We start from the raw sequence: 12,852 nt of genomic DNA, 5'->3' as shown, positions 1-12,852 counted from the left end.
ACGTGGTGCCATACAAGCAATTTAAATGCCATTCGCCTTAATGCCATTCGTCACCTAATGCATTTCCCGAGTACTCATTCGACTGAGAAATGCGTGCTGTCGAAGCCAAAGCTTGCTTACTGAAGTATACATGAAACATCTAGTCCAAGATCAAGAAGGGAGCCGACGGATGGATACACGTTATAGATTTCAAAACAGGAGAAAGTGCCTCAGATCAGGCTGGCCGACGTTTCGATAGGGGACCTATCTTTGTCAAAGGCGCCTTGTCATCCCTGGCGTGTTAGTTTTAAGGGGTTAGGATGACGTCATGTCCAGCGGCGGCGCGTCTGTTGCTGTTGGTAATTGATGCCTGGAAAGAGAGGAAACTCGAAAGCAGAGAAGTAAAGCCCTTGCCACATTTCAAGAGAGTTTGCAAACACGTTCGGGTCTGCCATGTCAGAGTTAAAGGTAGCTGCAAAGAAAGAAAAAAAAAGAGAAAAAAAAGGGGGGGGCGGGTACAACCAAGCGAGAGGGCGAGTGCAGCCATCACAAAGAGCTGCAGAAGGTGGTGAGGAAGGGAACTTCAGGCGGGGAGAAAAACCGGGCGGCTTAAGTTTAAATGTCCGCCAAGGAGCTGCAGAAGGTGGTGGGGAAGGCAGCTACAGACGACAAAAAAAAAAAAGGAAGGTACTCGGGCGGCGTACGTTTAAAATGCCGCCTGCCTACTTTAAGTGATATTGAAAGGGTTGCCTGAAAAGCAAGCTCCTGCTTGATGGGTGAAGTAATTGGCTGGCATATGCATCCAGTGTCGTCGGTGGCTTCCAAAAATTGGGCGCCCGTCAACTAAGAGGGGAAAAAAAAAGTTGAAAGGAACGAGGGGCGGCCGGGGGTGAACAATCGGAATAAGACTCGTAGAACTTCCTGAGAAAGCGAGGGCTGTGACAATGCTGGCCAGAAGCGGCCTTTGGAGCGCGGAAAGGGGGAAGGAAACCGTGGCACGGATTCACTAGAAAATGAAAACATCTTAAGAGAACAATATCTACACGTATGTGCACATTTATACATGCAAGGTTAAGAGATATTAAAAAAGAATATTGATAGTGTATTATGGGAGCTGGTCGGGATTTTATTTTGCGAATAGGTTAAGGTTTTTGAAAGCTGAGCGTACTTCATGTCTCTTAATATTATAGGAATCATGCTATGGCTTTTAACGATTCCAAATTACCACGAGCTAGATTTATTCCTGATGGGTGTAGGGATTGAAATTTGTGTATCAAATACGATTCCATGTATTTCCTCTCACGTGGTGACCGGAAGTTTGTTTGTAGAATGTAAAGTTTGGCTTGATCGAAATTGTGGTCTTGTTGATTGCAGTGGCTGGCTACTGCTTTTGGTAAGTTGTGCTTTGTGTCTGCGCGGTGGCCGTTCAGTCTTACATGAATTGGTTGTCCAGTTTCGCCTATGTACTGTTTTGTACAGGTGGCACACTCAATGCAGTAGATCAGGTTGTTTGAGGTGCAGCTGCCTTCCCCACCACCTTCTGCAGCTCCTTGGCGGACATTTAAACTTAAGCCGCCCGGTTTTTCTCCCCGCCTGAAGTTCCCTTCCTCACCACCTTCTGCAGCTCTTTGTGATGGCTGCACTCGCCCTCTCGCTTGGTTGTACCCGCCCCCCCCTTTTTTTTTCTCTTTTTTTTTTTTCTTTCTTTGCAGCTACCTTTAACTCTGACATGGCAGACCCGAACGTGTTTGCAAACTCTCTTGAAATGTGGCAAGGGCTTTACTTCTCTGCTTTCGAGTTTCTCTCTTTCCAGGCATCAATTACCAACAGCAACAGACGCGCCGCCGCTGGACATGACGTCATCACTAACCCCATAAAACTAACACGCCAGGGATGACAAGGCGCCTTTGACAAAGATAGGTCCCCTATCGAAACGTCGGCCAGCCTGATCTGAGGCACTTTCTCCTGTTTTGAAATCTATAACATGAAACATCTGAAATTCCGTGTATCGCGTAACAAATATTGTATGCATGACTTTTAACAAATATTGTGTTATTAGCAAATACTACGTTACGTGTAGAAAGCTTTCGGAGGGTGGTGGGGGAAGATCAAAACAGCGACTAAAGAGAAAAAGATGGCTTTCGCTTTCGATCCGTCTTAGGCGAATACATGAGGGACTCTGTTTTTTCTTGGTTTAGCATTCTTGAAATAGGGCGTTAAAACGTACATAGACACATGTGGGAGCTTTGTGCTTCGCAGAAACTGATTTCCTCGCTTCGCGATTCGATAAACTACGATAAACAGATAAGCTTCAGTTATAGGTCCTTGCCCTGACGCCAACAGTGCAGCTGTGCTTACAGGAGCAGCTGTAGCCTTCCTTCTAGCCACTGGACTGGAGGCATGACTTGAGACTTGCCCCAAGGTGACGGGACTGTATATATTCGCATACCTAACTAATCACCGTTATTCATAACTATTTTTTTCACAGTGTCTATTCACCAGTATGGAGAAGCAAAAGCTACATCTCAGGCCATCCTATCTATCTATCTATCTATCTATCTATCTATCTATCTATCTATCTATCTATCTATCTATCTATCTATCTATCTATCTATCTATCTATCTATCTATCTATCTATCTATCTATCTATCTATCTATCTATCTATCTATCTATCTATTGTCCTTCACCATTAACAGTGGTTCAATAAAGGCGCTTTTGTGAGGATGACGCCGGACTGTATTTATTACTGAGGATGATTCTGTTCCGGCCTTCCTTTCCTTTTCATGCAGTACTTATGAAACAGAGCCTGCATATACATATGTCCACCGATGGCCGATTCGCTGGACTATTTGCCACTCGCTGGACGGTTCACTATTATTAGGCTGGCTTGTTGGCCAAGTTGGTACACAGTTTATGGTAAGGGAGTGGCAGCCAATTTCTTCGTCTTTCTTTTGGTGCTGCTGCCATTCCCTTACCAAGAACTATTCACAATTAGCATTTTTTTTCAGTTCAGGCGAGTTAACTATAGCTAGGTAGTAATGTTTTAGTGCTTTGTTGAGAAGATGGTTTGTCATCTGCCTCATTTCGTATTCAAGTGGCACCCTTGCAGAAGGACGCGGAGATGTACACGGACTTTTGTGCAAATGTGGCCAGCATCTACTACTCTCTTCACTGTAAGCGTTAGTTCGCTATTAGCGAGCTTAGTTTAAAAACGAGGTTGTGCTCTTCATTCAGGCAAATGTCATTTACTTCTCTTTCATCCTTGCTTTCCAGTACTACTAGGAAAAGAAATCATCGAGGTCCTTCTTATTGCAAGTTCGAAAGCATTCACACCGAACATAACAGTCGAACACTTCTACTCCAAACGGAAGCGCGCGGTTCGCATTACAAACTCCGCATGTTCGCGCAGCTGTAGCAGTAAATATTTTTTGAGCCACTTCCGTGAATAACGCTAAGCTTTCGTAAAACGAATGATGCCAGAGAAAGAATATACGTTCCCCAATCACTGCTTCCGGACGCGGACCTTGTCTGTCTTTTTCGTATTTTTCTTTTTTTACTCGTTTTAGTCACTCGTTGACGCCATCACAAGCTCTCGTTTTTGTGTTCGCTGTATGTTTCTAGAGCACAATCAATGAAGGCTGGTACAGAGCTACTTCCGGTCCAAGGGAAAAAAATCTAGTCTAAATACGCCACAATGCAGATACCCGGATATGCTAAGGGAAAAAAAACATGTGTGCGTGTATCACCACTTTGTACCAAATAAGCGACCCCTAGGCTTCACAGTGTAATTCACATCCTTAATAACCTCATTATTTTTATCCGGATACGGACGTTGGTTCGGGTATAAAAACCCGCGAGCTTTCGCTTCAAAAATCAACTCTGACTGCGCAAGTCAAGCTTGTATCGCACTCCTGAACCCTCTCCGAGGAAAGAAGTCCGAGATGGCTCTGTCGTACGCATTCGCCGGTCTGCTAGTTCTTGCTGCGATGACGTCAGTTGTCACAGCGTCTACGTCCAGTAAGTATAGTTTCGTTATAGCGCTGTGTTCCAAATATTCCAGCTCTTTATCGACAAGTCTGTTTGAATAAGTGAGCTTCCCTTACGAAACTAATTGTAGAGGCTTTCTTGAATAACCTAAATTGGGGAAGAGGTACAGTAATGGTGAGCAGTGCTTAAAAAAATGGTATCTTCTTTATGGATGGATGGATGCTGAAATTCACTGAAAGAGGTGCGCGACTCGGCACACAGTGGGCTGCTTCCGCGATGGGACGGTCAGCACAAGTCCGACTGCCACATCGTGCGCCCTCTGGACAGCCCATAGTTGAGTCCCGGAATTGGTGCTCTTGATAGCAGATAGCCACTTGTCCTGGTTGATTCGGTTCGTACCTCGTAACGAGGGGCAACACCGGAGCGTATGGTCTGCACTACCTAAGCGGACGCGGTGCTTCTGAAAATGTGTTTCCAAAAATGTTTTATAGATATACGTGGGTGACAGAATGAGTCTCAGAATCGCTTAGGTTGCAAGCGCGAACGCTGCGATCGCACGCCTCAGCGCCAAAGAGCATAAATCCGCTTAAGGAAAGAATGGCTAACCAAACGACGCGATCGATTGGATAGCGAAGCCACGGAAAGGTTAAGGGAAAATTACTCTCACGCTTCAGTGAAATGTAAATATAATGAGACAGAATGAGAATAAAGTTGCCTCGCTGCACGTGTGACTATAACCCACGTCCGTTGCCGCGGTGGCTCTGTAGTTACGGTGCTGGGCTGCTGACCCGGAGGTCGCGGGTTCGACCCCAGTCACGACGGTCGCATTTCGATGAAGGCGCGATGCTAGAGGGCCGCGTACTGTGCGATGTCAGGGCACGCTAAAGAAGCACAGGTGGTCGAAGTTATCCGGAGCCTTCAACTACGGTGCTTCTCATAGGCTGAGTCACCTTGGCACCTTAAACCCCACAAAACAACCAACCAATGCACGTCTCTGCGCATTGTACGCGCGGTTCTTGAGCAATTTAGCTGATACCACACTTTTACTCGCTGCTTTCTCGGTTATATGAGTATGTGTACAAAACTGGACGCTACTTACCAGTCCCATAGGCATCTATGTCTTTTACTTATGTTTCACTGCTGGATTTTCAACTGTTAGCAAGATTAGCTGTGCGAATGTTAACCAGAGCCAATCATGGCTCTGGAGGCGCATGCGAGTCATTATTTGGACCATAAAGCTTTCCTGCTTCTACGCCTTCCTGTATTATACAGTTTCAACGCGGGGGTAAAGTGAGAAAAGAGAAGGTCCTTATCAATAAATGCGCACAAAAGCTGGAAAATTATAGCCTTAATAATGTTTAGATCTCATAGATATGTACACCAACTCCTCTTTCCATTTTCGTTCTCCGCAGAAAAGCAGGCCGGAGCCCAATAACTGACATCCACCTATCTGCCTCTGTCTAATAAACTCTCCCTCACTCTAACATTCATGTGTTTTTATAGTTACCACCCCTACACATTTACTAAGCACGACAGCTGTCTTGGCTATGAAGTGACGCGGCAAACGTGACTAGCGAACGGCCTGCAGTGGATCCCGTACGTGCGATGACCTGGGATTCCCAAAAGTCAGATTACCTAGGAACCATGGCCAATCCTTCTATAGGAGACTTATAACCCAGGAGTGATATAAAACCTAACTTATTATGCGACTGTGCCATATATTGCTTGGAAGTATACTTAATGAAAGGGATAATTGACAATACCTGTTTGTAGCACGAAGCCACGAGGCAATTCGTACGGATTTATCAGAAAGGAAATCTTCTGTTTGAAAAAGTCGTCCCTGGTCCGGGTATCAAAACCGCGACCACCGTCCTTCTGGGGCGGTCGCTCTACCAAATGAGCTAACCAGTATGCTAGCAAATGGCAGTGCCAGGGTGGATTAGGCAACAAATCGAAGCCCGTAGACACAGAACATTGCAAATGAGTTCTGCGGAAGCTCGCAAGGTGGCGAAATAGTTATGAAAGGGATACTTGACAAACCTGCCGTTTTTAGCACGAAGCCATCAGGAAATCCATATAGATTTTTCAGAAGGGACCACGGACATCTTTTTTCTGAGAAATACATGTCCATTTACTCTTGGATTCGTGCTACAAACGGGGCGTTGTCAATTATCCCTTTCACAACCCTTCCCTACCTCGCGGAATTTCTCACAACTCATTTGCAAGCTTGCTTAATAAAAATTAAGAGAGACGGCGCTTCTGAAAACGAGCGAATCATCTGCTTTAATGTTCTGCTCTTTCAGCCTCTTGCGTCAACGTCACTATCAACAATATCCTCAACATCAGCACCGTAAGTCACACATATGTTTCCTCTGATTTATATTTTTACCCTGTAACTTGGCAATATGAAAACTGCGTCACTCTTGGCGGCAAGAGGAAACTTCTGTTATATCTGTACGGCGTTAAATCAGCTGCACATATACATATATGTATACCGAATGTGTATTTGTGTGCAATATTGACACACGATACCACAGGAAGTACAGTGAGCTGACTTGATGCAACCAGCATGATGTGTTAGTTTTTAGCCTTAACTTCGGCTGATCGAGCACGTTTTTCATGGAAGGAAATGGCGCAGTTTTCTCCGATGAGCGAAGCACTTGCAGCAATGACAATGTGTACTACGCTACCATATAAACTAAATAAATACAGATACAGTCATTCGATGACGTCATCATGCGGCGTCATGCAGTGAAGCCATCATGACGTCACAATGACATCACAAATTATGGCAATTTGTGACGTCACTGGTAGCGTAATTTTACATAAAGGTCATGTGACTTTTGATATGCCGACTGCGTACACACATTCACTCGAGTATCACGTCTGTTTCGACCGACTTTATTACCTATTTGTTTTCTGCATAATTCGTGCTGACTCCGACACCGGTCTCGCGACGTATCGTCAGGTCTCGCCAAATCTCGAAAACTTCTTGATTGATGAGACATATAAGGCTTTCGCCTTAATAGAGATCTACGCTTACGCATCGCTTAGACAACTGACGAAGGAGATTCTGCGTGGAGTGTTTTTTTTTTTCACAATTGATATTAACTTATTTTTATGCGATGTCTCTTGTCTTGCAGTGCCTGGGCAGCAACCTGAATTACTGCACCGGCAGCACATCAGTGAGTTTTCATTGTTCTCGTCAGCAATCACGAGGTTTTTGAAGCATACAAGCTCTCGATTGCTCTATAGCTTTCAATCAACCAAACCAAATATTTTTTCCAATCCATTAGCTAAGGAGTCGTGTAAAATTTTAAAAAAGAAGTTACATGCTGCTCATATTAATTTATGTGTCTCCCTAAGACCCTTCTACAGTTCCAATTATTAATTCCGATTAATTCCCATTATTAACCACCATTCGGCTTTCTGATCACATGTAATTTTGCGATATCGTGGAAAGCACTTGAACAGGTAAGAAGAAACTTTAGCTCGAGAGCAACCACGGTTTCTACATTGAAACGCGCGTGAAATGCTGAAGTTGTTTCTATAATACAACCTTGGGGCCAATTTCAATGAAAATTTCGCACATGAGTGAAGTTCTTTGGTTTCTGGCAAACGAAATTTTCATTACAAACAACCCGAAATTCTTAGTGCATGAAACGCCCCGGAGCCAGGAATTTAAAAAATCTTGCTTCCACACTGTACAGTTTACCCACATAAGTGAAACTGCTATCTGTAGTTGTCCCGTTTTGATAGAACTAACGACTGTTGATTTCTCTAACGATCACTTTTCATTCCTTCGCCAGGCAAGTGGCTTGGTGACAGGACTCGTCAGAGTGCTCACTGTAAGTATTGTTCTTGAAATGTTTGTTTACATTTCTTCAATTTCTTGAGGGACATATACGATCGCGGAGATATTAGGAGCGGTGGCGTATTCAGTCGTTTCGGTCGCAGTGGCATCGAATACATAGGGGTTCAGAAATCGTAAAAAAACGTTCCGTAAATATCAAGGCCACCACTTATACGCCGAGACTTGTCTTGGCAAGTCACTTTTTGTAAAGTTTGCGCAAAAATCATCGATATTGTCTTGGCAAGCCTGAGTACGATGCGAAGACGAAAGAGGAATGAGTGACAATGCACCGAAAAGCTCGCTTTGATGTCATTGATACTGACAGCTTCTGCTGAGGTCTAAGTAACCGACTGCCGGAATGTAAGTAGAACACATCCTAAAGAGCATACAATTAAACTAGCAAGTTTCCAAACTTATCCTCTTACGTGAACAGCCAGTAGAGAACGAAGCTTTTTTTGGTGACATCATTTATCTGTAACCTCTTGCCGTGGCCTCCGCGATCAGCCGGCGGCGCTGATTGGTCTTGCAGGCCATGCTGCTTCGATACGATATTTTTACAAAGCTGTGTATAACGCGGACTGAATCCGCTAATAATACACCTCTTCCAGTCAATGCAACGAAAAGATTAACTACGAGGCTATAGCGCTTCCGGTGCACGTCGACTTCGGGTTCACATTTAGTAAACGCTTAATAAAATTGTACCCAGTTTCGCCGCAAGGACGAAGCAATGAATGCGATAGCAACAAATCGGGATGTTATACAAAGTACGGCTTGCAGCCAACTTCATAAGGATCCGATCCGGCGTAACTCTACTAAACGCTGGCATAAGGGAGTGCGGGTGCAGCAGAGAGCGAAACGGTTTTTCGTGCTGTCCTGTAGCTTACATCGCGAAATAAGAGATGAGATCACCACACGTACAAGTGTATGAGCCGTCTACGGTCTCAGTCGAGATAGTGTGTGCGACCACGCCCTTTTGAACAAAGTTTGCATTTGCTGCCCGAGCGACGCAGCCCCCCCCCCCCACTAGCACCCCTTCATGGTCCTTCGCGCGACCGATACTGTCGACGCGTTTCATCTCTGATTAAGCCGCAGCCGTCAGCAACAACCGCATGCTATCGCTCACACATAAAACATAAGACAAGTGTGGCGATGTTATGCATTTGGACGTTGTATACGGAACATGACGGCTACGGCATCAACGCATCGCGAGGGTCCATGTAATTGCTATCGCAATAGAAGTAGTATATGGCGGTAAGTAGTTAAAGTGAACGCTAATGGCATGGTGGAGTGGCCTAATCATCGAGCATGTTCACGTCTCGTCCCTTCTTCGCCTGTCGTCCGTTTTATACAAGAACGAACACTGCGAGTTGTCATGGTCGCAATGTCAAAATCTCCCGCCATAATTTCTTTTCCAGTGTGTCCTACAAGGAATCTACAACTACGGATCCCCACAGGGCGTTGTCAACGCACTTGGACCTCTACTCTCACTCATAGTCAGCCGCCTTTCACTCCCCTGTAAGTTCATTGTGACATTCTTTAATTTGCCCTATACTGCTAACCTTGAAGACGCGGGTTAGATACTCGGCAAGGGCAGGTTGCATTTCCATTATATGCGGAACGAACAAAAATAATAGAAACAAAAGTAAAAAAAATTGGATGCGATCCTAATCCTTGACATAGGTTTCTGGTATTGGCCCTCGATCGCACCTAGGCGTTATTCTGCTTCGGTGTATATGTTGGTTTAACCTTGTGTTTCGTCGCGCTGCCAAAACGAATCTCAGAGTCCACGTAGAAACAGGCTCGTGGTTGAGAGCTGCTCCGGCAGGTGCCGCCACAATCCCAACTGCTCCCAAGAAAATCGTTTCTTCTTTCAATGAACTCAATCATTTTTCGTAATAATCGTGGAGGTTAATTGGTCCTTACCTTAAGTAAACTTATGCTCCGCTATCATACCGGTATCCGTTATACAATATAACAAATTAACCAGAACCATCAATTGAGGACCAGTTTTATTTTTTACAAGACTTTGCTTCTCAATATTCGGAAAAACGGAAGTTAGGGCTCGACCGGAAGTGCTCGGAAGAGAAACTAGAGCATCACTCGCTGCTCGTGCGAACGAAAACGCGTCGGTGTAATTCCGGTGTAGAGCTTGTCCAGCACTCCAACCACGTGATAATCCCATTATGGAAAAGACAACTTTTGGGCTCAACTTCTTTTCCTTTTTTGTTTTTTCTTCCCGAATATTTCAGCCGTCAACCTTCCTGTCTTGGGCAACACCAGCAACGTCAACTTCCTCACCAGGAATGACACCTGTCAAGGTCCATTAACCATCCAGCTTCCCGGCCTTCAAAACGTTAGCAGTGTAAGTATTAAGAAATTTTTACGTAAGTCTGGCCAACTTTTCTAGGCCTAGCCATACGGCCTTTGACCTTTTCAGTATTAGAACTTTTGTTTTGGTCGCGTAATTTTTTGTGCATGTTTTCCTAATAGCTATGACCTCAGAAGACCACAAACAAAAAGCTGGGCCAGTGGTGCAAGCTTTTTAGATTTGCAAACATGATGTAAAATTAAGTCATCAGGGCTCAGTGGACGTGAAATGAGAAAAATGGCTTCTTTAGTCCTGCTACTCTCTAGAGTACACGAAATCTGGACCAACGTCTTATTCGGCAGTGTGGAAGTATTTGAAACAACTTCGGGACTTCGTTTCAAAAACGGCGTTTACCGCCTCAGCTTACCCACCTCGGCGTCACCCATCACTTCTGTCAAGCTTCGTCTCTTTTGCGGCTTCCACCACCACAAAAATGCCACAGTTTTGGTATCGATTGCAGTGGGAATCATTGGGGAACTATTCCCCCAAGAATCAGCAGGTTTGGATTCGTTTCCGCGGTGCTAGGGGAAATGTTGTGGGATGGTATCAATTGACACAGTCAGGTCCGATAGGGTTAATAACTATAGGCCAATTGATCTTCGATGTCCTCGATCTCGCCAGCATAGGGCACAGAGCAGTGAGGGACATCGTCCAGACTCAGATAATAATCATCAAAGAAAGTGAGCAGTGCACGCGAACACAAGAGAGAAGAGACAACATAAATGTCGTGTGCGTGTCGCGAAGCCTGACCCTTTTTTACAAAAAATTCCTATCACTGCTACTGTTCTTGCATTAAAGAACAAAGGCCGGGTCAGGAGGAGGAGGAGGAGGAGGAGGAAGGAAATGAATGAAAGGCAGGGAGGTTAACCAGACGCGCGTCCGGTTTGCTACCCTACACTGGGGGAAAGGGATGAAGGGATTAAGAGAAAGAAAGAACAGCAACAATGCTGTTCCCTGGCCGCCTTCGGTCTGGGAGGCAAGGGCGGTGGAGAAGAAGGGGGGTGGAGGGGCGCGGCCGATGACAGAGTCTGTGGCATTCTTTAAGTAACTGCGGCGACGATGTCTCCTCTTTCTGACGGTCTCTGCAGCCTCCCGATGCGAAGAATGGTCTCTCGCCATTTGTTTCAATACTGTTATTTCCCTTTGAATTTTTGGGCATCCTTTTGACGAAGCTGCATGAGATCCATGGCAATTTGAACATTTGAGGATAGGCCACTCTGCTATGCCGCTTGTGGCTAAGAGTGGCTTTCACGAAGTCAAATTCGTTCCGAATAGGGATGGCCGACAACGCTCTTTGCGACGCCTGCGGCACCGAGGAGACCTTGCAGCATATCTTCTGCGACTGTCTTCGCTACGATGCTCAGAGACGATCCCTCATATTCGCTCTCGCTCGTCTTCACAACAGACCGTTGACACTAGAAACAATTCTACAATGTCATCCCTGATAAGTCATCGAGAATTCAAGCAACCAAAGCATTGCTCAAATTCCTAAGGACAACAGGCTTACACGAGCGGCAGTAGACTTTTTAATGATGCTGCATACCGCACAAGACTGCCGCTCTGTGCTGTGAAGTTATGTGTGTGCGTGTGTGTTCACCTCTCTTTCTCTCTTTCTTTACTCTTCTTTCAATCTCCCCCATCCCTTCCCCCTGTACAGGATATCATACCGGTTATGCCAAACTGGTTAACATCCCTGTCTTTCCTCTCTCCCGTTTTCCTTCCTTGAGGATAGTTGCTTTGCAGTCATCCGCGGAATGTGCCTCGGCGCAGCAAGAACACACTGTCTTGTTTTCGCATACGCTTCTCACGTGGCCTATCTTCATGCAATTATGACACTCTAGTGGCTTCGGTATCAAGTCGAAAATGGCCCACCTTTACGTGCGAAGGAAGGGAGTCGCCCTCGAACACTATATCTTTAAGCAGCGTGAGTTGCCCAAACGGACAACCTTTGCGACGACGCTGCCTTCATTTGCCGGCTTGACAAGAATATCGAAGTCGGAGCTGGGAATGGCAGTATCCACGTCGTCGATCACTCCAGTGACGACGCTAGAGCCCATCGGAATAAAGGAACGAACCTTCATTCCATCCAGCTCGGTGACGTTGCGCAGTGGGTTAAGTGCGGCAGCATTTGAAACGTCGATAGCCAAGACGTTCTTACGCGTGTTCACTCTGATGTCCGTGATCCCATTCGGCAGGGTGAATTTGCGAAGAGACAGGGTGCTGCCCCCCCCCCCCTAATCATCTAAGGGGCTCGTCAAGTCTGCCCCGTACTTTCACTCATTGAGACCTGTCCCGTCATTGTTTAATGTGTAGGGTTATGACCACGCATGTTTTTGGAGATAATGACGGCCGAGAGCACCTGATATTAGATTCGAAAGGCACGCCATTGTGAGAACCACGTCGCCGCTTCACATTCATATTTGCGTTCATTGCGAAGCATAATTTCTTTAAATCTCAACCATCGGGTGCAGGAGGATTAACCCCGCCCCCCCCCCCCCCCCACCGCGCCAGTGGATGATACTGCGACGGCCTAGTGGCTGTGCACAAGCACAGTTGGCGCTAATGCGGTGCAGGACGGTGGCATCTCGGCGAGTAACTCCATGGATCAAACAATGCCTGTTGTAAAATTTTGGGAATCTCGGTAAAGCTTTTGCGGATTGCAT

The 12,852-nt window shown here is 45.7% G+C and overlaps 1 protein-coding gene across 2 annotated transcripts in view; it reads left to right on the top strand.

The window, feature by feature from the left end:
• The window catches only part of LOC119399890 (uncharacterized), a 34,336-nt gene that overhangs the window by 12,732 nt on the left and 8,752 nt on the right, over positions 1-12,852 (top strand). The window contains exons 1-6 of one of the 2 annotated variants that reach the window (XM_049417877.1): positions 3,771-3,998; positions 6,272-6,318; positions 7,112-7,153; positions 7,778-7,816; positions 9,237-9,336; positions 10,071-10,183. In XM_049417877.1, the coding sequence (XP_049273834.1) occupies positions 3,923-3,998; positions 6,272-6,318; positions 7,112-7,153; positions 7,778-7,816; positions 9,237-9,336; positions 10,071-10,183 (417 nt within the window). In that variant the 5' untranslated portion in view covers positions 3,771-3,922. Of the gene's footprint in view, positions 1-3,770; positions 3,999-6,271; positions 6,319-7,111; positions 7,154-7,777; positions 7,817-9,236; positions 9,337-10,070; positions 10,184-12,852 lie in introns of those variants that run through there. The other variant, XM_037666769.2, reaches the window with a different exon arrangement.

Source organism: Rhipicephalus sanguineus, chromosome 7, assembly GCF_013339695.2.
Source record: "Rhipicephalus sanguineus isolate Rsan-2018 chromosome 7, BIME_Rsan_1.4, whole genome shotgun sequence".
Taxonomy (NCBI): Eukaryota; Metazoa; Arthropoda; class Arachnida; order Ixodida; family Ixodidae; genus Rhipicephalus; species Rhipicephalus sanguineus.
Note: the sequence above shows the minus strand (reverse complement) of the source record. Positions and strands in the feature narration are given on the sequence as shown.